The sequence below is a fragment of the Lutra lutra genome, chromosome 2 (assembly GCF_902655055.1).
Source record: "Lutra lutra chromosome 2, mLutLut1.2, whole genome shotgun sequence".
In the NCBI taxonomy this organism is placed as follows: Eukaryota; Metazoa; Chordata; class Mammalia; order Carnivora; family Mustelidae; genus Lutra; species Lutra lutra.
This window is the reverse complement of record NC_062279.1, coordinates 77,826,543-77,849,128: the sequence shown is the minus strand read 5'-3', so window position 1 is coordinate 77,849,128 and position 22,586 is coordinate 77,826,543. Positions and strand designations below refer to the sequence as shown.

Below are 22,586 nucleotides of genomic sequence, written 5' to 3'. Positions count from 1 at the left end.
TTCTTAATTTCAGCCAAATGATACTACATACAAAATTTAATTATGTATCTAAACATGAGTCTCCAAACATTGAGAATTTTATCATTACTAAACTCAAGTAAAAAAGAACAATTAAAACTTTTCTATTTCACCAAGTGTAGCTGTAAATCACTGTAAAATAGCTATGGTGTACTCATTAAATACCACAGACACATGTACATTTTGCTGATGAATATTACTAAAAAGCTAAGTGTTTTTCCAATTACTAATAGGACTAGATAATTTATTAAGTGCAAACAAACAAACAAACAAAAATATGCTCATATGGTCTGGTTAAGATTTAGTCTTCTGAGAAGATGGGAAAAGTTTACCACAACTTAAGAATATAGACAAGAATTTTTATAGCATGACTTTCAGAATACATTTCCATTATGAAATTTCCCAGGAGAGGTAAATGATATTAGTGTGTTTTTGGAAAGAAAGTAAAGATAGGCTTTTGATAAGGTGCTGCTTTTGTTCTCTTTTTCCATTCATACAGGAACACATAAATGGTAGACATATGAACAAGTGATATTAGAAGTAACCCTGGTGACATTTTAAGGTTGTAATGTTGGGTTGTCCATTTTCATCTTGTATTGATTTCGATCATAGCAGTATTCTTAAAATTTTTCTCACTTTAAAATTTACATAATATGATAAATTGTCAGATATGACTAAACATACTGTTTCATCCTACAAAATCTTCACTAGCAAATGTAAAATCCAGGCAAACTGACTTATTTCTCAAAAGAAAACCCTGTGAAGAAATTTTGGGTGAGGATCTGAAAGGTGATAAGATCTAAATTGCATTTTTTAAAAAGTGTTTCAACTTTACATAGATATAATTAGACAGAATATGGTTGGTTTGTTATGCATCATAACACTTCTCTGGGAATATATTCCATTGTCTAATATTTTCACTTAAAATATTATCTAAATCCTTATTCTCTGACCCCAATCTGTTTCTCTTTCATGGTTTTCCTGTGTTTATCAATGATGTCATATATGAGACTGCTCATGTTTGTCTCTTCTTATTATGTCTCATACTTATTCAGTTGCATTTCATGTCTGGTTCCTTAATATGCCCTGGTTCAAAATATATACTTTCAATTTAATTGTATTAAAAACCATAAACTCACCTTGTTGCAGTGGCTCTGCCCCCAATTTCCCTTTTCTTCAAATCTTCATCCTATTTCAAAATAATACACTTTAAAAGTGTTGTTTCCACTGCCATTTCTATTTTTAAAAATCACTGAGTCCCTATTACCTGGATTATATCCAAATCCTTTATTTATTTATTTATTTTTTTTTTTTTTTGCATTCTTCACCTCCTTCCCTCCATAATCAAATTGTAACCTATTTTCTTGCCTTATCTATATCACCTCCTTTACATAAAACTTTTATTTCTTCTTGGTCAAGGTCGAAGTTCTCCATCAAGGACCTCTCACATCTATTTCCATTCTCGATTTCCCACCTTTCTCATTCCAATGCCCTGAATTGCTATTGCTTCACTTTGCCCCTGCTTATTACAAATCTACTATTTGATGTTAGAGTTTTGTTTTTGTTTGTTTGCAGTCACCTCATAATTTTATCCTGGTTTATCCTTTTTTTTTTTTAAGATTTTATTTATTTAAGACAGAGAGAGAGAGAAAAAGAGTACAAGTAGGGGAGAGGAAGAGAAAGGGGCAGAGGGAGAGAGAGAGAAGACTCCCCATGGATATGGAGCCCTATGCAGGGCTCAAACCCAGGACCCTGAGATCATGACCTGAGCCAGTCAGACCCTCAACCAACTGAGCCAACCAGGTGCCCCTATCCTGTTTTTTCTTCAGTTTTTACACATACCTACATTATTGATGAGATCGTTATTTGCAACACAATTTATATTTTATATAAAAAGACAAAACAAACACCTTTCCTTGATTGATCTCACTTTACTTGCCCTCTACCCCAACAGATCAACTTTCAAAATAATGCAGAACACCAGACTATGTTGGAAGCACTGGGAAACAAAACAAAACATCGATATGCACATTAAAACATTGGACTCTCAAGGGTTAAAATTTAAGAGGTTTATTCTCTTTTTATCAAGCATTGTCTACAGACAGAGCATCCACATGGTGTAAGCTACCAAAGAAGGATGTATGAGATGGACTTACATTAAATCATTAGACACTTTATGTGGTTCATGTTCACAAGGGAGAAAATTGCTAAAAAGGAAAGCAGATAAGTAGAAACATAAGCTGGTAGTTTATTAAATCTACCTCCCATAATGTTTCCTTAAGCTAAGAAGAAATCTACTGTATCACACAGCTCAGGATGCTATATATACATAAGATATTACACACACTATAAAATTTCAGGTTTCTAAGCAGTTTTATACAATTTAAACTTGAGTAAAATTTGTATTTAAAAAAGACCTTATTGGATTACCTTCAGTAAACGGAGGTCATTTCAACAGCCCATTAGCATTTTTAGCAACAATTAAAAAAAAATAAGTAAAAAGATTCTCCAAACATGTAAGCTATTACTTTAAGCCAAGATAATTATCTGCTTATTTCAATAAACCAACTCTCTAGTTTTAATCCAATTCTACTAGCCTTTTATTTGCCTTTCAAAAAAAAAAAAAAAGAAGCAATCATTTTTATTTCTATACAGTGTCTCAAATAAGAGAATTAGTTAGGTTTCAATCCATATGCACAGTTAATGAGAGGGTCATTTAAGTATTATTCAGGAGTTGAGCAGAACTCATTTAGGAAAATTCTTAAGAAATGAAGTTCCTTGATGTGTTATGTTTAAATTGCCAATGCAAGAGTAAATTATCTCTTTACTCACCACTGTGGAGTTATCCCTTACTCTCAATTTCTGCTACTAATTCTCCTAAACCACTAATACTTATCAGTTCTCTAGACAGTATTTTCTCCCTGATGTTAATTTCCCTATACCTGGTTTACTTTCAGCAGACACAAATGATACTTCTTTTTTAAAACTGAAAGTTCCTGCTGTTTCAACACTGGACTAGATGAAAAGAAAGAAACATATTCTGCTACTAATAAACATTTGTAAGCAGTTGACATCCGAGACAAACTTGCATTAAAATACAATGTACTCCAATGATTAAAAGCAAAATGAGTAGAGAATACATTGCAAACATTTTTCCATAATTATTTTTCCTCCCTTCCTCCTCATTTTCCATAGCATGCTGCAGACCATACAGTTAAGTATCAGAGTTTGTTACCTGTATACAACCTAAGGCCAACTTATGCCTTCAAATGATATTTTGCTGAGGTTTAAAATAGTGTCAAAGACAGGATTTAGTGCAAGAGATGTTAAACTTTTCTCTTTTAATGACAAAGATTTATAGTTATGGGGGAGTTCAGAATGCAGCATTTAGCCTACCTTTTCCTCTTGTGACATTCCCTTCAAGGCACAAAAGATTATAAACAGTGGATGGGACAAAATATTTTGAAGTAAGAATTTTAAGGTTCCACAATACCTTTTTATTTCTAGTTTAAGCATACCAAAAGACAGAGAAAAGAATAAGAGATAAGCCACCCCCAAAATGAAATAGTGCTTAAAGTCATCTGAAATTCCCTGCAGTTATTTTTATGTATTTAAATTTCTATTTTATTAGCTTAAAATGTAATTATAGATTTGATTCCTGTGATTGATGTAGTTCTTAATGTTGTTTTAAGTATTTCTAATCAACCAATAGTACTAATTGTGTGTATCTTTGCAAAAAAAAAAAAAAAATCTATTTTATTTGGCCAACCAAGTAACTTATGCTTGACTAGGGTATCATCTTGAAAAGTTAAGCTGTAAATTTAAACAATGGATTAAGTGCAATGCACTGCAAAACTCTTTATTCAATAGTTATCTAATAGGGCTCCTAGGCATCTCCAACCCAAATGACTGTATTTCCTTTCTCAACTTCAGTGATCTCACAGTTTAACTTATTGAGTCGTCCATCTAGTATAAAGAGAGAGTCCTTGGAAGGTGTCATCAGGTATTGACCAAACAAGCCACTGTCCTGGATTTGCCTGTTCTTCTGGTTCCAAGGCCATTCTTCTGCCTTGAGTGGTTCCTTAAGACTCTTTATCATCTTAACCTTCCCAGAGGAGAGCTCAACAAAGAGCACATCAGTCTGTGTGCTTGAACTACCATAGATGTTGTATTGGTGGGCTTCAGTAAAGGATGGCTGAAATGCCAGATCAGATATGTGCAGATTTGTGTGAATATCAAAAGCCTCTTGTATTTCTCCTCTGATGGTAATGTACTGGACCCTTACAAGACCTTTCACATCATTAATGCTGACAAGATAGTGCCCATCTGGAGAGACATAGGGAGTGCCTGTCACATCACTATTGAATCCAATGACTGAGTCGGTTACACCATCCACCATAAGCTGTGGTGGTATTGCCCCAGTGCTGTCAGGTTTGCAGCCAATAAAGTAGTATCCTCCCAAATGTGTATACGCCAATGACTGAGGAATGCACTTATAGTCCATCAAGTTAATTGTCTTGATGTATGACATGGTTTCAAGATCAATTTTTTGTAGTGCAGCTTCATCTTTATGAAGAATAAATCCAAACCTGAAAAGATGAAAACCAAAGTTAGACAAGAAACTACAGAGTGGTTCCCCTATAAATATGTATTGTGGGCAGGTAGAAAGGGTCATCACTAGTCTAGGTATTAATTGTCAGGCTATGCAGCAATTTGTGTCACCATCGTGTTAGAATTAAACTTTAAATTGTGTTCATTTCACCTCTTTTCTCTAGGTCATTTTTTCATTATAGTCAAACAATTGTAACTCATGGTGTAGAAAACAAAATAATTAAAAGCAATATATCAAGTTAATTGGAACAACAGATTTTACTTTTACCATACATAAAAAGGTAAACATTATTTTGTGAGTCTCTAATCCTTCTGATATTGAATAAGAATGGTTTACTGCTATTAAAGTCAACAATAAAAGACATAAATATATATCTATTATACTTGCTTCATTTACTTCTTATTTTGTCCAAAGACCATCCGAAAAGTCTGACACTCATTACTACTTAGACAATTATCCACATCTTTCTCATTTTTATCTGAGGGTTTTTTGTTTTGTTTTTGTTGTTGGTGGTGGTTTTTAGTTTTGTTTTTTTTTGGGGGGGTATAGAACTATTAAACTTCTATTTATTAGATTTTAAGATTGCCTTGATTAACTACTTTTATGACTTTAACACTCTTTTAGGTTTTAAATACAGGTTACATTTTTCAACCTTGCTATACTTATATTATCATTTTTAGTGATATACCTGCATTATATTTGTTATCGTATATTGAACAACAATGAACGTTAAAGATTTATGATTTTTTCTGTTAAAGTTATTTAAAAATAAATATTTCTTATTTGTTTTGGTAGTCTCTTTAATTATTTCTGTGCTTTTCAAAGCATTTGTCCTGAATTCTAGCTGCAAATTATTTTAAGTCCCTGTGACAAATATAAATATATTTTGTAACTATGACCTATAACAACAGTGGGTTCTTAGGAAAAATAAGTTAAATAAGATAAAATGAGATGGATAGTAGTATAGAAAATTACATCCAAAATGGATACTGGCCAATAAAATTTTGAAGGACACTTACTTTTGTTTCCCTTAATAATATTGATTAAAACACATACTAGTATTTTCAAAGACTCCATAAAAAAATGGGGGGGTCTATTGTTATAATGAATGTGCTCATAAATGAAAAAAAATTAAACATAAGATGACTTGTGGCACAGTAAAACAGAAACTCTAAAGGTAATTACTTTCACCTGTGCAATTCATTTTTAATATGCTAATCCTCACACAAAATTTTATTTATGTAAAAATAACCATTTCTACACATAATACATAAATATAATGAACTCAGGGTAACAACTCCTTAAAATTTCAAATATAAGCATATGGCAAGCCCCTCAAATAAACTCATCTTTAATTATAGAAAGGATAAGATGAATGTTCTCAAAAAATCAGTCTTTGTGCTGTAATTGTGGAAGGCAACAAGTGCATCCGCAGAAATTTTACAAATAGATGTAAAGTTGTAACCGCTTCTATGTTATTATATTACATATAGTTGGGAAAACCCATATTACAATTTTAGCTAATTTAAACATTTGTGAAAAAACTATTTGTTGTCTTTAGAGAGATTACAACATCCATACAAAAGAAAAACTACAATGTACACTTACTCCTTTAAATTTTTTAAAAAATATTTATCAAACAACTACTGAATATGAGGCACTGGGAATATATCAGATCAACATAACTTTCCCTGCTCTCAATGATTCTGGGAATTTTAGTAATAAAAACGGAAAACTTAGTGATCAATGTTTAATTATAGCATCTTACTATACTATCATTTAACTTAGTGATTATTGCTTTTTCTATTTACAGGAGATGGAATAAAGTAATCATTTTGAAAATAATATTTCTGGTGTATTTCAGAATGACATTCGCCATTTCTCGCTCATTTCCTCGATCTTTCTCTTTTCCTGTGTCCTTAATAACTGTGTTTGTGTCACAACTCCCATCATACCTATTTAGGATAACATTTTCATTTTATTATAATGGTATGAAGAAGAATTTGTACTATTAAAAATCACTTCCACATGTTTCTATTAAAATATTAATGCCTAGCACAGGTTTCAAATACTACCTGAATATTAGAGAATAAGAAAAACAAAAACAAAAACAAAACCCTCAAACCAAAAACTGTGCCCGTGATTTTTTGTCAACCTCAAAAATATCATAAAATCCTAGATATCACTATCCACTCTCATACTTGTCTTAATAAATAATTAACTCTGATTACTGTAAAGGGATATTTTTCCATTAATGGACAATCATTAAGGATACAGAAGTATGTATATGATTGTATCTGGTATGATTTATGAGATTTTGAATAATGATGGAAAATACTGTCTTTCTTTTATGTTACGCATTGTACATGTTCCCAGAGACAAAAGCAGTAATATTAAATAGTAACATTTAATAAAAGCAACAAGCCTATCAAGTTTTGGCATTTCAGCTCCTTTTTTAACCTTGAGTCTTCCAGTTCCTTTGGGCAATGGTTTGTGAATGCTAATGAAGGAGAGTGTGACAAGCTTTAACTACTCTTGAACTATTTTAACTCTAATACTGAAGAATGCACTCAAGTTTTCTGTGATACAACCCAGCTTCTTTTGAAGGTAATTAAAATTTTAAGAGAAGGTCCAGTTAAAAATGTAAAACCTCCATGTGGGGCCATAAAATCACATCTATTTTGGCATCCATGCTGCATGCTCCTTTAGGACTAGAGATCTAGCTACATAAGCAGATGCACGAGAATGCCTTCAATTTTTCACTGCTGATTTATTGGGTAGGAAGTGATACCTGTAATTCAAAATTTCCCCCTAGTACAGATTAATATTCAAAAATCTCCCACTGTTCATTAGTCTGTGATTAATATTTACGAAGTTCTCAACTTTATGCCTGCTTAGTATAATAAAATCCTGCCCCGGACTAAGCCTAATATAGTTTGTCTAATATTTGTCAGAATATGTATAGGAAGTTGCAGACTGTAAGAAAAAGAGAGTTAAAACTTACTCTTGGAATCACTGCTTTTACTAGGAAATGAATAAAGCTAGGAAAGTGTGACCCCCTCGGTAACGGCATCGTGTGGATTTGTTGCTGGACTTGGTGAGGAGAATCAGGGTAATGTTTTTCATTTACAAATTATTTCTTTTTTATTTTTTTTGTGATACTTCCTTTTTATTTTTTTCTTTTTTTAATCATTTTTTAAAATTATTTTCAGCATAACAGTATTCATTGTTTTTGTACCACCCCCAGTGCTCCATGCAGTCCGTGCCCTCTCTAATACCCACCACCTAGTTCCCCCAACCTTCCACCCCCCCACCTCTTCAAACCCTTCAGATTGTTTTTCAGAGTCCATAGTCTCTCATTGTTCACCTCCTCTTCCAATTTCCCCCAACTGCCTTCTCCTAACTCCCCATGTCCTCCATGCTATTTGTTATGCTCCACAAATAAGTGAAACCATCTGATAATTGACTCTCTCTGCTTGACTTATTTCACTCAGCATAATCTCTTCCAGTCCCGTCCATGTTGCTACAAAAGTTGGGTATTCATCCTTTCTGATGGAGATATAATACTCCATAGTGTATATGGACCACATCTTCCTTATCCATTCGTCCGTTGAAGGGCATCTTGGTTCTTTCCACAGTTTGGCCACCGTGGCCATTGCTGCTATGAACATTGGGGTACAGATGGCCCTTCTTTTCACTACATCTGTATCTTTGGGGTAAATACCCAGTAGTGCAATAGCAGGGTCATAGAGAAGCTCTATTTTTAATTTCTTGAGGAATCTCCACACTGTTCTCCAAAGAGGCTGCACCAACTTGCATTCCCACCAACAGTGTAAGAGGGTTCCCCTTTCTCCACATCTCCTCCAACACATGTTGTTTCCTGTCTTGCTAATTTTGGCCATTCTTACTCAATATCTCAATGTGGTTTTAATTTGAGTCTCCCTGATGGCTAGTGATGATGAACATTTTTTCATGTGTCTGATAGCCATTTGTATGTCTTCATTGGAGAAGTGTCTGTTCATATCTTCTGCCCATTTTTTCTTCAAAGAGCTGGAGCAAATAATCCAAAAATTTGTATGGAACCAGAAGAGACCCCAAATCGCTAAGGAAATGCTGAAAAACAAAAATAAAACTCGGGGCATCACGTTACCTGATTTCAAGCTTTACTACAAAGCTGTGATCACCAAGACAGCATGGTACTGGCATAAAAACAGACACATAGACCAGTAGAACAGAGTAGAGAGCCCAGATATGGACCCTCAACTCTATGGTCAGTTAATCTTCGACAAAACAGGAAAAAATATACAGTGGAAAAAAGACAGTCTCTTCAATAAATGGTGCTGGGAAAACTGGGCAGCTGTATGTAGAAGAATGAAACTCGACCATTCTCTTACACCGTACACAAAGATAAACTCAAAATGGATAAAAAACCTCAACATGAGACAGGAATCCATCAGAATCCTAGAGGAGAACATAGGCAGTAACCTCTTCAATATCAGCCACAGCAACTTCTTTCAAGATATGTCTCCAGGGGCTCCTGGGTGGCTCAGTGGGTTAAAGCCTCTGCTTTCGGCTCAGGTCATGATCCCGGGGTCCTGGGATCGAGCCCTGCATTGGGCTCTCTGCTCAGCAGGGAGCCTGCTTCTTCCTCTCTCTCTGCCTGTCTCTACCTGCTTGTGGTCTCTGTCTGTCAAATAAATAAATAAAATCTTTAAAAAAAAAACCAAGATATGTCTCCAAAGGCAAAGGAAACAAAAGCCAAAATAAACTTTTTGGGACTTCATCAAAATCAAAAGCTTCTGCACAGCAAAGGAAACAGTCAAGAAAACAAAGAGGCAACCCACAGAATGGGAGAAGATATTTGCAAATGACAGTACAGACAAAAGATTGATATCCAGGATCTATAAAGAACTCCTCAAACTCAACACACACAAAACAGATAATCATATTACAAATTATTTTATTTTTCTGAAGTGTAATCAATCTAATTTATTATAAAGATTTTAAGAAGTTCAACTTTAATTACTGCTTTTGTACTTTAAGGTAAGGTCCTGAAGTGATTCATACAAGGGAACTTCTTATTTTGGAAGCAATAAAAATTTTCAACCCAGGGTGATTTAGTTTCATGTTCCAGTTTTTCGATATAATAGGTAGCTGACCTTATGTAAAGTCCTTGACCTCCATGAGTTTAAATTCCTTTGTTAGAAGAAAAAGGACAAAAGCATTACCTTGCTTGAACTTTTAGAAGTTAACTTTTAACTTTTTAACTTTTAGAAGTTAAATGTGTGTTACCAGGCAAACAGTACATTATCAATAAACAGAACTTGCCTATGCTTTATACATTAAGTAACATAATTTTCCCCTTATGAACCCAATATGATATTTCCTATGGGACTACAGATTATTACAATTCATAAATGGGAAGAACAGAAACAAATTATCAGTTTTTCTGTATAGCCAGTATTCCCAGTTTTGTTTCTTTTTTTTTTCTTTAAATAAGCACATTGTGTTACTCCAATGTGGCAGGATTTTTCCCCTTGCAAATTCAGCAGATATCACACTTGTAATAGAAATCTACATTTTTATTCTTGCTCTCACTACTGACAACAGGTTCTATGGCTAGTACACCCTTTACCCAATTACAAATCTCTCACATTTTTAAGAAGGAAGGCAGTCTAGCTCACTCCATCTTCTTTAGAGGTGCTGTGTCAGTTCTCACTGAGGGCATGAAGCAGTGAGCATGGTGTGCTGGGTGATTTTGACCTCGGCACAGAGGATGGGATTTGAAATAGATACCTGTCTTACTCAAGAATTTTCACTTAGAGTAACAGGAAATTTTGAGGCAGACTTTAAGACATGGATATCTAACGACATGGAGAATTGCAATCAGAGTATATCATGGCAATTCAAGAGACTTGTAAAAGAAGTTATTTGGCAGAGAGGGGAAAAGAACAGGTATTTAGAGAGAAGCATGGCTGAAATACTATGATGTCTATTAAAGAGCTGCTCAAAGACCACATCCCACAAGACCACGTGCATTCCTTGCATCTGAGTAATGACTGATTTCCCCATATCTCTTGCTCAGTTCCTGAATGGGTCTGGTCACAGAGAAACTTTCAGAGCAATTTCCCAGTTATTGTCACTCCATAGCATCTGCCATGTTATTCTACCCCAATTCTGCTTTCGGAGATGCTACTGAAAGAATCCCATAATGGCAATTAATAACCTGTATTAATTTGCCATGATCAGTGCCAACAGTGTTAATACTCCAAAGCTTGGTGTGAAAGAATCTCATAACATTTGCACAATAACAATTTTTTTTTAATCTCCTGAGTCTTAATATAGTATGGTCTTTCCCCAGAGTCCTCATAGATTCTCACCCGAACAACTCTCTTTACTGCCGACTTTCAGTATTTACCCGCTGAGATCAACCCCCATACTACCAGCTGGGAAGTGTTCCTGATCCATCCGTACACGACAGCTTTCCGCATACCCCATCTTCTAAACCTCCTTAAATTTTAAAACAAGCATTTCTATGTATATCGATGGACGCAAATGGGAAGTGGTAAATGCAAGACTGGGTGTACGTGCCATCAAATGCTCTACCACTGAGCTATGTCCCTGCATAATGGAGGTGTCTGAACACGGGATTACTCAGACACTCTATCCTGTAATAAAAACAACACTGCTGCAATCTACACCTAAAACAAAAGCATTTCCCAAAACTTTTCTGATGTCTTAATAATAGAAAATATGAAATTCCAGGACAGAATAACTTCAACAGCCCTAGGAATTACTTGTAATGGGATTTTACTTGTGAAAATCTACATCTAAAACTTATGATCTAGTACTTAGTGTTTCATAATAATAATGAGCAAGATTATTAAGACTCTGCTTTTCTAACTGGATTATAGTTATCACGTTTTTCCAATTGGAAGCTAAGAGATACTTAGCAGAAAAGAAACTGAAATTATAACCTCTTCTCCACATAATTAATATATAAACTCACACATGCAATGTGCTGTTGAAATGACATCTACCATTATGTTACAGCTGAAAGAGAGTTTTCGTGGACGCAAAGCATAAATCTGACATGAGCCATCATTCACTAGTTTATGAATTCCTTTACATTTAGTTGTTTTCTATTATCCCAGACTGACCCTTGTAAGAAAAGATTGAATGTTATTCCTACACAAGTACCAGAGGATTTAGTTTTTATCTGAACTTCACATAAATAGCTCAGTAAAACATACCTGTTCATAAACAGTGGTCACATTCATATTCGGGAGATGGGAGACACAGAGAAATAGAATTGACACATTTAGTGAAGATTTACAACCAGAGCAAGGACAGTTTCTGAATAGACCTAATGCTTAGATGTATTTGAGAGATCATACAACTTTGAAGTTCTCTGTTTTCAAAACATAGGTTGGAAAAGCTAAAATAAGCCACAGGATGCCCCTTACCTGCCTTTTATAAGTATATTATAGAAATTCTATATTAAAGATTTTAACGTTACTTTCCCTACTTTCAGTTTTAGAAATTTTTTTCTTTAAAAAGTAGACTGTGTTTCTGAACACTAAATTCCCTATTTTCCTCCTTCTCTGGTATCATATTGTTTGGATCTGTAGGCCAAATTGAAACATAAATGCATAATTTAATTATAGTATATCCAGGATGTCTAATGGCTCAACAGAATTAATACAGTACCTAAAGGTATATCACTTCTAGTGGCCAGGACATTTAAAAAAAAAAAAAAAGATTTATTAAGAATTCCATGCACTACGTATATACTACAGACCATATTTCTAAAACCAAAATCCTCCACCTCTTTCTGAAGAACTTAAGAGCTTAGGGAAAAAAAAAGAAAAGAAAGAAAGAAGGAAAGAAAAAGAAAGAAAGAAAGAAAGAATGGAAGAAAGAAAGAAAGAGAGAGAGAGAGAAAGAAAGAAAGAAAGAAAGAAAGAAAGAAAAAACTGACAACTATATTTTCAGATGGCATTTTAAAAGATTGCTTGCTCTTCTGACCTGGCTTTGGAAAGCACATGAAAATCTGAGAATAGGAGCCTCATGGATCTTACCCATTTTTCTAAGCTGGGCATGGTTTATGCAGGAATTGGCAAATGGAACAGGGATGACATTGTAGAAGTGGAGATAGTAATTAGAAGAATGGGAAATAATTTGTGAGCGCAGACGTGGAAATACAAAAGGAAGGTAAAACAAAGGCAAGAGCAAAATCTGTGAATCAAAAAAAAAAAAAACCACCAAAGTGACCATTGCATACCTGGCAAACAGAAATGATGGGTGAAAAAAAATTCAGTAAGGAACTAGGTCTGTCATGAGTTGGGTTCCAGACACCGTGTGACCCAATTCAATATTATTCACAAGCTGCTATGTTCAGCACACTTTGTACAACCTTATGAAGGAAATGGAAAGGAAATACATGGCTCCTATCCTTAAGGTAATTATAGTCAAGCACAGGAGTGCTTATAATTGGATGCCCTGACTTTCAAAAAGTGTTTAGGGAGCCTCTTCAAAGATGAGAGGAAGGATGGGTGTAGCTACATCTCTGTTTCAGCTACTAATTTACATTTCAGTTATGCTATGCTTTCACGTGAAGAGAGAGTTTATATTAGTCTGGATCCCAGAAGGGAAGGAATAAATTTCAATTAGAATAAATCAAGGAGGGTATGATAAAGAGACTGTTTACAGTGAAAAAGAAACTGGTCACAAGGGATAATGTAGTAATATGTGGAGAGTAACAATAAAGCTGTTGTCACTGCTCTATCTGGGTAGGAGGGAGTTATGTGGAGAGATGTGTCTTGTGGTGTTTTGTTACCTGCGATCTAAAGAAACAGCTGGTTACCTACAAAACAGCACACATGGTGGGGAGTGAGGGGATAGAGAGTGGGAAGGTAGGGGGTATTCTTTTTTTTTTTTTTTAAAGATTTTATTTATTTATTTGACAGACAGAGATCACAAGTAGGCAGAGAGGCAGGCAGAGAGAGAGGAAGGGAAGCAGGCTCCCTGCTGAGCAGAGAGCCCGACGTGGGGCTCGATCCCAGGACTCTGGGATCATGACCTGAGCCGAAGGCAGAGACTGAACCCACTGAGCCACCCAGGTGCCCCGGTAGGGGGTATTCTACACTCTGGTCTCATGTTCCTTCTTCGTGCAATCTCCAGTCAGGCTTTTCATTGGCCCAACCAACCAGAAACCCTATTAGCCAGCCTTCTGGGATAGAAAGCAAGGTGGAGAAGGGTGAAATGTGTACCTGGGAATAGAAATGCAAAACAGCAACCACAGATTTCCTTGGCCAGAGTCTTGAAAAACTCAATTCCAGTGAAGATACAGAGCTATATGGAGTGATGATTGTGGCATATATGTTTAGTTCCTAAATGGGATCACGTGACAATGGATAAAGGAAAATTTTGTAACTTTCCAAGCTGCAGAAAGCATTCTTGATTTATTTCCCCCCCTAAAGTGATAGCATTTTCTTACTTCCTGTAAAGTTTCAGAAAATGTCTCTTACCTTTAGTTACTGGTAAAATATTTTTAATAATTGCTATGTACTAAATGTTTGTATCCCACCCCCACAAACCCCCAACAAATTCATATGTTGAAGTTCAAATCCCACTGTAATGGCATTTGGAGGTGGGGCCTTTGGAAATAAATTAGGTTATGGAGGTGAGCCTTCATGGGTTAGATTAGTGTCCTTAAAAGAAGAGACATAAGAGAGATGATCTCTCTCTCTCTCTTTCTCTTTCTCTCTCTCTCTGCCATGAGGACAGAGTAAGATGATGGCATTCTGCAAACTAGAAGGAAGGCTCTCTCCAGAATCTAAACAGGTTGACATCCTGATCTCTGACTTCCTAGCCTCCAGAACTGTGATAAACACATTTCTGTTGTTTAAGCCATCCTGTCTGTGATATTTTGTTAAAGCAGCCTGAACTGACTAAAACATCGTTGGTACCAGAAATGAGGTGCTGTTACAACAGGTTTCTGAAAGTGTGGATGAGGCTTTGGAACCAGATAAGGCATAGGGGCTGGAGGCGTTTTGAGGTGCACGTTAGAAAAACCCAATATTATTGGGTTGGGGTCACTAAAAGTGATCTTGGTGAGAGCTCAGAAATGAAAGGAGAGAGCTGGAGAGGAAGCCTTTATCTTCTTAGAGAGTACATAAATAATCATGAACAGATTGTAGAAATGTGGCTGGTAAAGGACATTCTGATGAGGTCTTAGATGTCAATGGGGGATATGTTATTAGAAACTGGAGGAAAGACATATCTTTACTATAAAGCAACAGAGGATTTAGTTAAGCTGTGATATTTCTGGTGTTTTGTGGAAAGTAGAACATTAGAATGATGAAATTATATATTTAGCTGAGACTTAAAAGCAAAGTGTTGAAGAAGTGATTTGGTTCCTTCTGATTGCTTTTAGTAAAATGGAAGCAGAAAGAAATAGATTGAAAGATGAATTGTTACGTGAAAGGAACCAGAACATAAAGATTTGGAGAGATCTTAGCCTGTCTATAATACCAAAAAAGAAGGGAGGGAATGCATACTCAGAAAAGAACATTACCAGTGTGGAAGACCAGAATTTTGATAAGGATATTAGCATGTTGTGAACCACAGAACTAATCAGCCACCTAGCAGGGAGACTGCCAGTTTGAACTGGAGGAGACAGAGACAGAATGGAATGAAGGAAGATTGCTGGACTTCTTGAATTTTACAGGATAAGACCACACAGCTCTATATCTATACGAATGTGCATTCTTCTTCAAGATAAAGGAAACATGATTCTAAGGTGATTCAGTGATTATTAGGGCTGCTGTCTCAATTTGAAAAGGGCCGAGATATCACCCAGAGCCTTGGAAATGAAACCCGCACCATGCAGAGCTGTAGGGGCAAGACCACAACCGCAGTGGGGCTGGAAATCAGAACTCAAGTCAGAGAATTATTCTCAAGCCTTAAAATCTCATGGAGGTTGCTTTGCCAGATTTTAGACTTATTTCAGACTTATCATTACTTTTTCCTCTGTTATTGCTCCCTTTTGGAGTAGGATGTCTATCTTCTGCCTGCCCCACTATTTCATTTTGGAAGCACATAATATATTTGATTTCATAGGTTCACAGCTAGAAAGGAATTTTGCCTCAGTGTGAATCAGACCTGAGTCTTTCCCATATCTAATTTAGATGACATTTAGATAAGATTTTGGATGTTCAACTTTAGAATTGATGCTGGAACTAGTTAAGACCTTTGGGGCTCTAGGATAAAATAAATGTTTGTTTGTTTTTTTCATGTGAGAAAGATATGAATTTTGAGTGATTAGGGGTGGGGAGCTATGACTGAATTATGTCTCCCCCACACCTCAAATTCTTATGTTGAAGGTCTAATTCCCAAAGTGATGTTATTTGGAGGTGGAAATTTGGGGGAGGGAATTAAGTCATGAGGGTAGAGCCCTTCTGAATGGAACTGGTGCCCTTGATAGAAGAGACATGAAGACATGATCTCTCTCACCCCTTTTCTCTCTCTCTCTGCCATAAGAGACACAGCTTAAGGCAGCAATCAGGCATAATCCAGGAAGAGGACTCTCACCAGAATCCAAACATGTTGGCACTCTGATTCCTGACATCCCAAACTCTAAAACTGTGAGAAAGAAACTTCTGTTGTTTAAACCACCCAGTCTGTGGAATTTTGTTATGTTAGCAAAACTAAGTTAGAAATCATGTGGTAAAAGTTACACACACGATTAATACCAGGGTTGTTTTATTATTTTCCCATTGCTTCTGCATTTTTTTTCAGGTAAGAGCAAAGGTGCTTGAGTAATTGTTACTTAACAGACTAAGGGTTTGCAATATATCTTTAAAAATTTATCTGGATTTGGTAATTTTTTTTTTACTTTTATTAATCTGTGTGTGTTCTCAGGTATGTAAGAGTAAGCAAAAGGGAGGATTTTTGTTTGTTTGCATTTTTCATTCATACAAATGACAGTATATATGATATGTATCTCATATTGTGTCTTTTTTTTCTTTCACACTACATTTTTAAAAGATATATTCATGTTGCTCTGTGCATTTTTACTGTACTACTTATAGTCATTCATCGGAAATTGATTGTATGATCTGCTATATTTTACTTAATCAGCTTCCTTAATATGTGTACTCATGTGGCCTCATTAAACTGGGGTTTGGTTGGTGGCTGAACTCAACAAGGAAGCCTGGGATGGGTGAGCCTTCCTCTCTCCATGTGGTTTTCTCTCCTCAGGGACGCTCAAAGATTTCTTTTACAGGTGACTGCCAAGTTCTAATAGGGAAAGCTTTTGTCAAGTCTCTGCTTGACTCATGTTTGCTTATGTTGCATGGACATAAAGAAATCACATGCCCGTGGTCAGAGTGCAAGGGAACTACCCACAGACATTGATACTCATTAGAATAACAATCTATCATATAAGGTAATGGTTCGACTGTTGTTGTTTTTTTTTAACTATTTTCTTTAAAGATTTTATTTATTTATTTGAGAGAGAGAGAGAGAGAGCAGGCGAGAGAGCACAGTAGGGAGAGGGATAGAAGGAGAGGGAGAAGCAGCCTTCCTGCTGAGCCAAGAGCCAGATTCGAGGCTCCATCCCAGGACCCTGGGATCATGACCTGAGCTCATGGTAGACGCATGACTTACTAAGACACCCAGGTGCCCCCCCTTTTTAAAATTATTCTTAAGATAGATATCTAGGCTCCTATTTTATTGGATAGTACATCACTTTCTACTGACTTGGAATGTCACTTGGCATTTAGTCTATGTCCGTTGTTCTATTTCTTTCATCATAGATACATGTTGCACTATTTTATTCATTGAACCTATATAATATGTATAAATATCCAGGAGAATGAACCTAACAATTTTTTTCCTCAAAATTTATTGGCTATTGTTGAGTTTGTGTGATGTTCCATAAACTTTTCAATCAGTTTATCAAGTTAGAACATGAATAGTACTTTTATCTCACATTTTAGAATCAGCTTATCTAATTTTGAAATGTTGATATATTTGAGGGGGTTTATTACATTTACATATTAACCAGGTTATAATATTTTAAAAATAATGTGATATATATTTTTACTTATTTGATTCATATAATTGCTTTACCAAGAAAAATTGATTTGTTCTTAGATATATTCATAGATATTTTACCTTTTGCTTGCTAATATTAATGGATTCTTTTTTCCATTATATCTTCTGTGTGTTTTTATTTATAAAGTTATTAATATCTGAATATTGTATTTGTGCCCCCTTAACATTTGGATTATTCTATTTTCCTAGTATGTTTTTAGCTGGTATTCTAGTGTTACTTATATTCAATTATAGCATTTTTAGAGATGAATAATTTATTTCTCCTTTGCAATTTCTAACCTACTTGTCTTCATATTTTTCATTGTAGTGGCTAGTACATTCCTCTTATTTTTAAAATACACATTTCAAAAAATAAAATAAAATAAAATACACATTTCAATACTGGCCGTGATCCAGTGGTGTTTCAGCAATACATAAGAATATTGGTGGAATAGAATAAAAATTTCAGAAGCAGACTCATATGATATGTGAAAGTTAAAAATATAAAAAAGATTGTTATTGAAATCTGTAGAGAAGATATAAGCTATATAATATTTTGAGATAATCAGCTATGTCAGAAAAATGTATATATAACTCATTTTTTACACAAAGTAGTATATAGAGAGATGAAAGGGTTGAAATTATGATAAAATAATAACAGATCAGTATTAAACATAAGTATTATAACAGCATTACAAGCATCAAATATTTAAATATTGAAGAAGATGATACCTTTTTAAGCAAGATCCCATATTCTAGAAGTCTAGAAGTGAAACTTGATAAAAGTGACTACAGTTTTTAAATGAACGAACAATGGTTAATGCAAACTATAAAATGAGCAAATATAACAGAAAAAGTCAATATTCTGACTGTATAAGAAATTACTAAAATCAGAAAAAGCAAAATATTAAAAAGAAAAATTAGTCACCAAATAGCTATTCCTTACATGAGGGGAGAATTAATGGCCTTTTAACATCAAACTTTCAAAACTTCATAAAGAATTAGGTGAATTAAGTTAAAACAAAAAAGAATGTGATATTTATTTTTAGCAATCTACATTATCTACAGTGATAAAGTGTGTTTAAACCCAACACTGATAAAGATGTGATCAAATATGTTCTCTCACATGCTACTGGTGGAAGCATAGTTACCTTGGGCTTTTTAGAGAATAATTTAAAATTACCTCTTAAAATTAAAATATGACTCTGCTTTAAGGAAGCAATGATGCCTCTCAGTGTCTCCTCTTAATAAATGCTCATAAATGACCACAAAGTAGCATGCACAAGGATATTCACTCCAGCACTGGTTACAGTAGGAAATTTAGAAATAATTTAAATATCAAACAATAAAGGAATACTTAAATACACTATGAAGCATCTGCCAAATGAAATCTCATACTGCAGCTATAAAAATGATAAGTTATTAGTAATGACCTACTGGTATCTCCAAAACAGTTAATGTTTAAAGAATTACATACCAGATTTAAAAGAATACTATATATTTAATGCATTTATATGTAATTGCTAGAAGAAATGGACTGGGAGGTTACACAACAATATGTCTAGTCTTCTAAAAAGAAAAGTGCTGAGTGCTTATAGGAGATTTGCTGTAAGGAGATTTGTACATATTACTATATTAACCTCTTTATGGTTTTAATAGAGCATGTATGTATCAAAATAATACAGAAAACATGCAGTCCCATTATTTTTCTACTAAACAAAATTAAAACAGTGATACATCATGTTCATTTAATAAATTAGGAATACATAATGTTAAAGTATTCCATGAAATTGGTACTAAATTTGTTAGTAACACTGTAACTTGCATATAGAAAATAATTAGTAATTAGAAACAAGGTTCTTTCACATATTTCTACCTTTTTAGCAGTAATTCATTTTCCAATTGACTATCCTGAGAGTATAATAATAAATATGAATAAAATTTTGTGTATAAATATATTCATAATATTATTATGTATAGTAGTAAAGGTATATAAACAACCCAAGAGCCCATACATAAGTGAATATTAAATGGTGATGAAGACATGATACAATAGACTACACATGTTGGAAATATAAAACACTAATTTAGAATTAATGTTTATTCAGTAAAGTTATATGGAAAGAGCACAATATTATGTGAATTATATGATTAAACCATTAAAAATAAAATAAACAAATGCACTGAAGATAACACACACAAAGTTTGACTTTGGTCAAGTTTAGAGACTGAAACTTAAGTTTGCAATCTTTGGTAAATGAACATAGTGATTTTTTCTAATAACAAATATATTTTTATTTCTATATATTAACAGAAATAAAACACTATTTATGAAGTCTAAATAAAAAGCTCAGGTCATCCTCATGATAATTGCTCATTATTTCATTCTTGAATATACATTTACTAGGTGTCTAAACAAAGTATAGACCTCAAACTCACCATTATATATAGTTAACTAATTTTCAACAAAAGAGGCAAGAATATTCAATGGGGAAAAAGACAGTCTCTTCAACAAATGGTTTTGGGAAGACTGGACAGCTACATGAAAAAGAATGAAACTGGACCACTTTCTTATACCATACACATAAATAAACACAAAATGCACTAAAGACCTAAATGTGAGACCTGAAACTATAGAAATCCTAGAAGAGAGCACAAAGAGTAATTTATCTGACATTGGCCATAGCAACATCTTTCTAGATACATCTCTTGAGATAAGAGAAACACAAGCAAAAATAAATTTTGGGGACTACATAAAAATAAAAAGATCTGTACAACAAAGGAAGTAACCAACAAAACTAAAAGACAACCTATTGAATGGGACAAGATATTTCTAAGTGACATATCTGGTAAAAGGTTAAGATCAGAAACATATAAAGAACTTACACAACTCAACAGCAAAAAAAACAAATAATCCAATTAAAAATGGGCAGAAGACATGAATAAGCATCTCTCCAAGGAAGACATCCAGAAAGCCAACAGACACATGAAAAAATGTTCAACATCAATTGTCATTATCAGGGAACTGTGAATCGAAACTACAGTGAAATATCACCTCACACCTGTCAGAATGGTTAAAATCTCAATGAATAGTTGTATTGATAAGGATGTGGAGATGTATTGATAAGGATATGGAGAAAAAGGAATCCTCTTACACTGTTGGTAGGAATACAAACTGAGGCAGCCACTTTGGAAGACATTATGGGGGTTCATTACAAAGTTAAAAACAACTACTCTACAGTTTAGTAATTGCACTACTGGGTATTTACCCAAAGAATATTAAAAAAACAAACAAACATGAATTTGAAGAGCTATGTGATATTATGTTTATTGAAGCATTATTTACAATAACCAAACTATGGAAGCAACTCATGTGTCCATCAATAGATGAATGGATAAAGAAGATGTGGTATATATATACAATGGGATATGATTCAGACATTAAAAAAAATAATGAAGTCTTGCCATTTGCAAGAACATGAGCAGATCTAGAGAGCATAATATTAAGCAAAATCAGAGAAAGACAAATACAATATGAATTCATTTGTATGTGGAATTTAAGAAACAAAATAAATGAACAAATTTAAAAAAAAAGAGAGAGAGAGAGAGACAAACCAAAAAATGGATTTTTAACTACAGAGAACAAATGTAGGTTACCAGAGGGGAGGGGTGTGGGAGATGGGTGATATAGGTGATAGAGATTAAGAGTACACTAATCTTGATGAGTGCTGAGTAATATATGGAACTGTTGGATCACTATAGTGTACACTTGTAACTAATATAACACTGTATGTCAAGTACACTGGGATTAAAATAATAAATAAACAGACTGTGCTTCATGCTTCCCTAAAAATTCATCTATGTAAAGACTTAATCTGCAAAGAAATAGACATACTGAAACAAATTCTGAAAATACCAGAGTATACTTTGATGTTAAATTTAATGAAAAATTGTGCAAATGCAAAGAATACCCATACTGAATCACACAAGGAGATAATGCAACAATAAATTCATAGTATAATAATGACATAGTAGCTGAATATTAGAAGAGCAATGGGAGATGTTATGATTTATAATTTTAACAAAGAATTTGCATGCTAGAATGAAACTAAAAGTTTGTCTGGAGAAAATACTTGCAGTTGTGATCTTAACAGAAGATATAGCAGAATATAACTGAATGGAAAAATTGGAAACAGGAAAGCGTTCTCCTCTGAAGACATCATTCCACAATGTTAATTAGAAGTTATTTTTTATATTTCTCTAAACTACTCTGTCTCTGAAAATCTACTTTTATATTTAACATGGGATAACTAGGTATTTTTTACAACTTCTAAATTCAAAATAGTACCTTTGATAATCATCTTAACTCTCATTTCAGTAATACTGGAAGGTTTTCCAATTTTAAGTCTATTATATGCAATTTGGTGACCGAACATCAGAATTTAAAATCGAATGTGATTTTATTGCAAATCTCTAAAAGGACATATTTATTTCAGAGATTGAACCAAGCATACATAGTAGAGAAGTAAAGAAATACAAGTCTGAAGTAGTTGAATTTGTATAACTCCTTCATCAATTCTGTTTGAAAATTTAATCTTATTAACTTTAGTAGTCTTTCCCTGGTGACTTCTTTTAATTGACACGATGTTGCTACAGAGAAACATGTAGTGAAGTTTTATGAGGAAGAAAGTAGAAATAGAAAAACCAAAGTGTGCCTGTAAGTCTGCCCCAAAACTATAATATCATTGGTTTTATTTCTGTTTGTACAATGGTGATTATGCCAGTTACTTCCCAGAAAACTACACGAATAAATTAGTTGTAAGAATATCAGTGTTTTCATTTAATGCAATTCCTA

General features: G+C 34.1%; 1 protein-coding gene across 4 annotated transcripts in view; it reads right to left on the bottom strand.

Annotated features, from left to right (window-relative positions):
* Positions 1-2,063: 2,063 nt before the first annotated feature.
* FSTL5 (follistatin like 5) overlaps positions 2,064-22,586 on the bottom strand; it is a 758,840-nt gene continuing 738,317 nt past the window's right edge. For all 4 annotated transcript variants that reach the window (XM_047717766.1, XM_047717769.1, XM_047717768.1 and 1 more), the window contains one exon: positions 2,064-4,607. In XM_047717766.1, the coding sequence (XP_047573722.1) occupies positions 3,905-4,607 (703 nt within the window). In that variant the 3' untranslated portion in view covers positions 2,064-3,904. The remainder of the gene's footprint in view (positions 4,608-22,586) is intronic.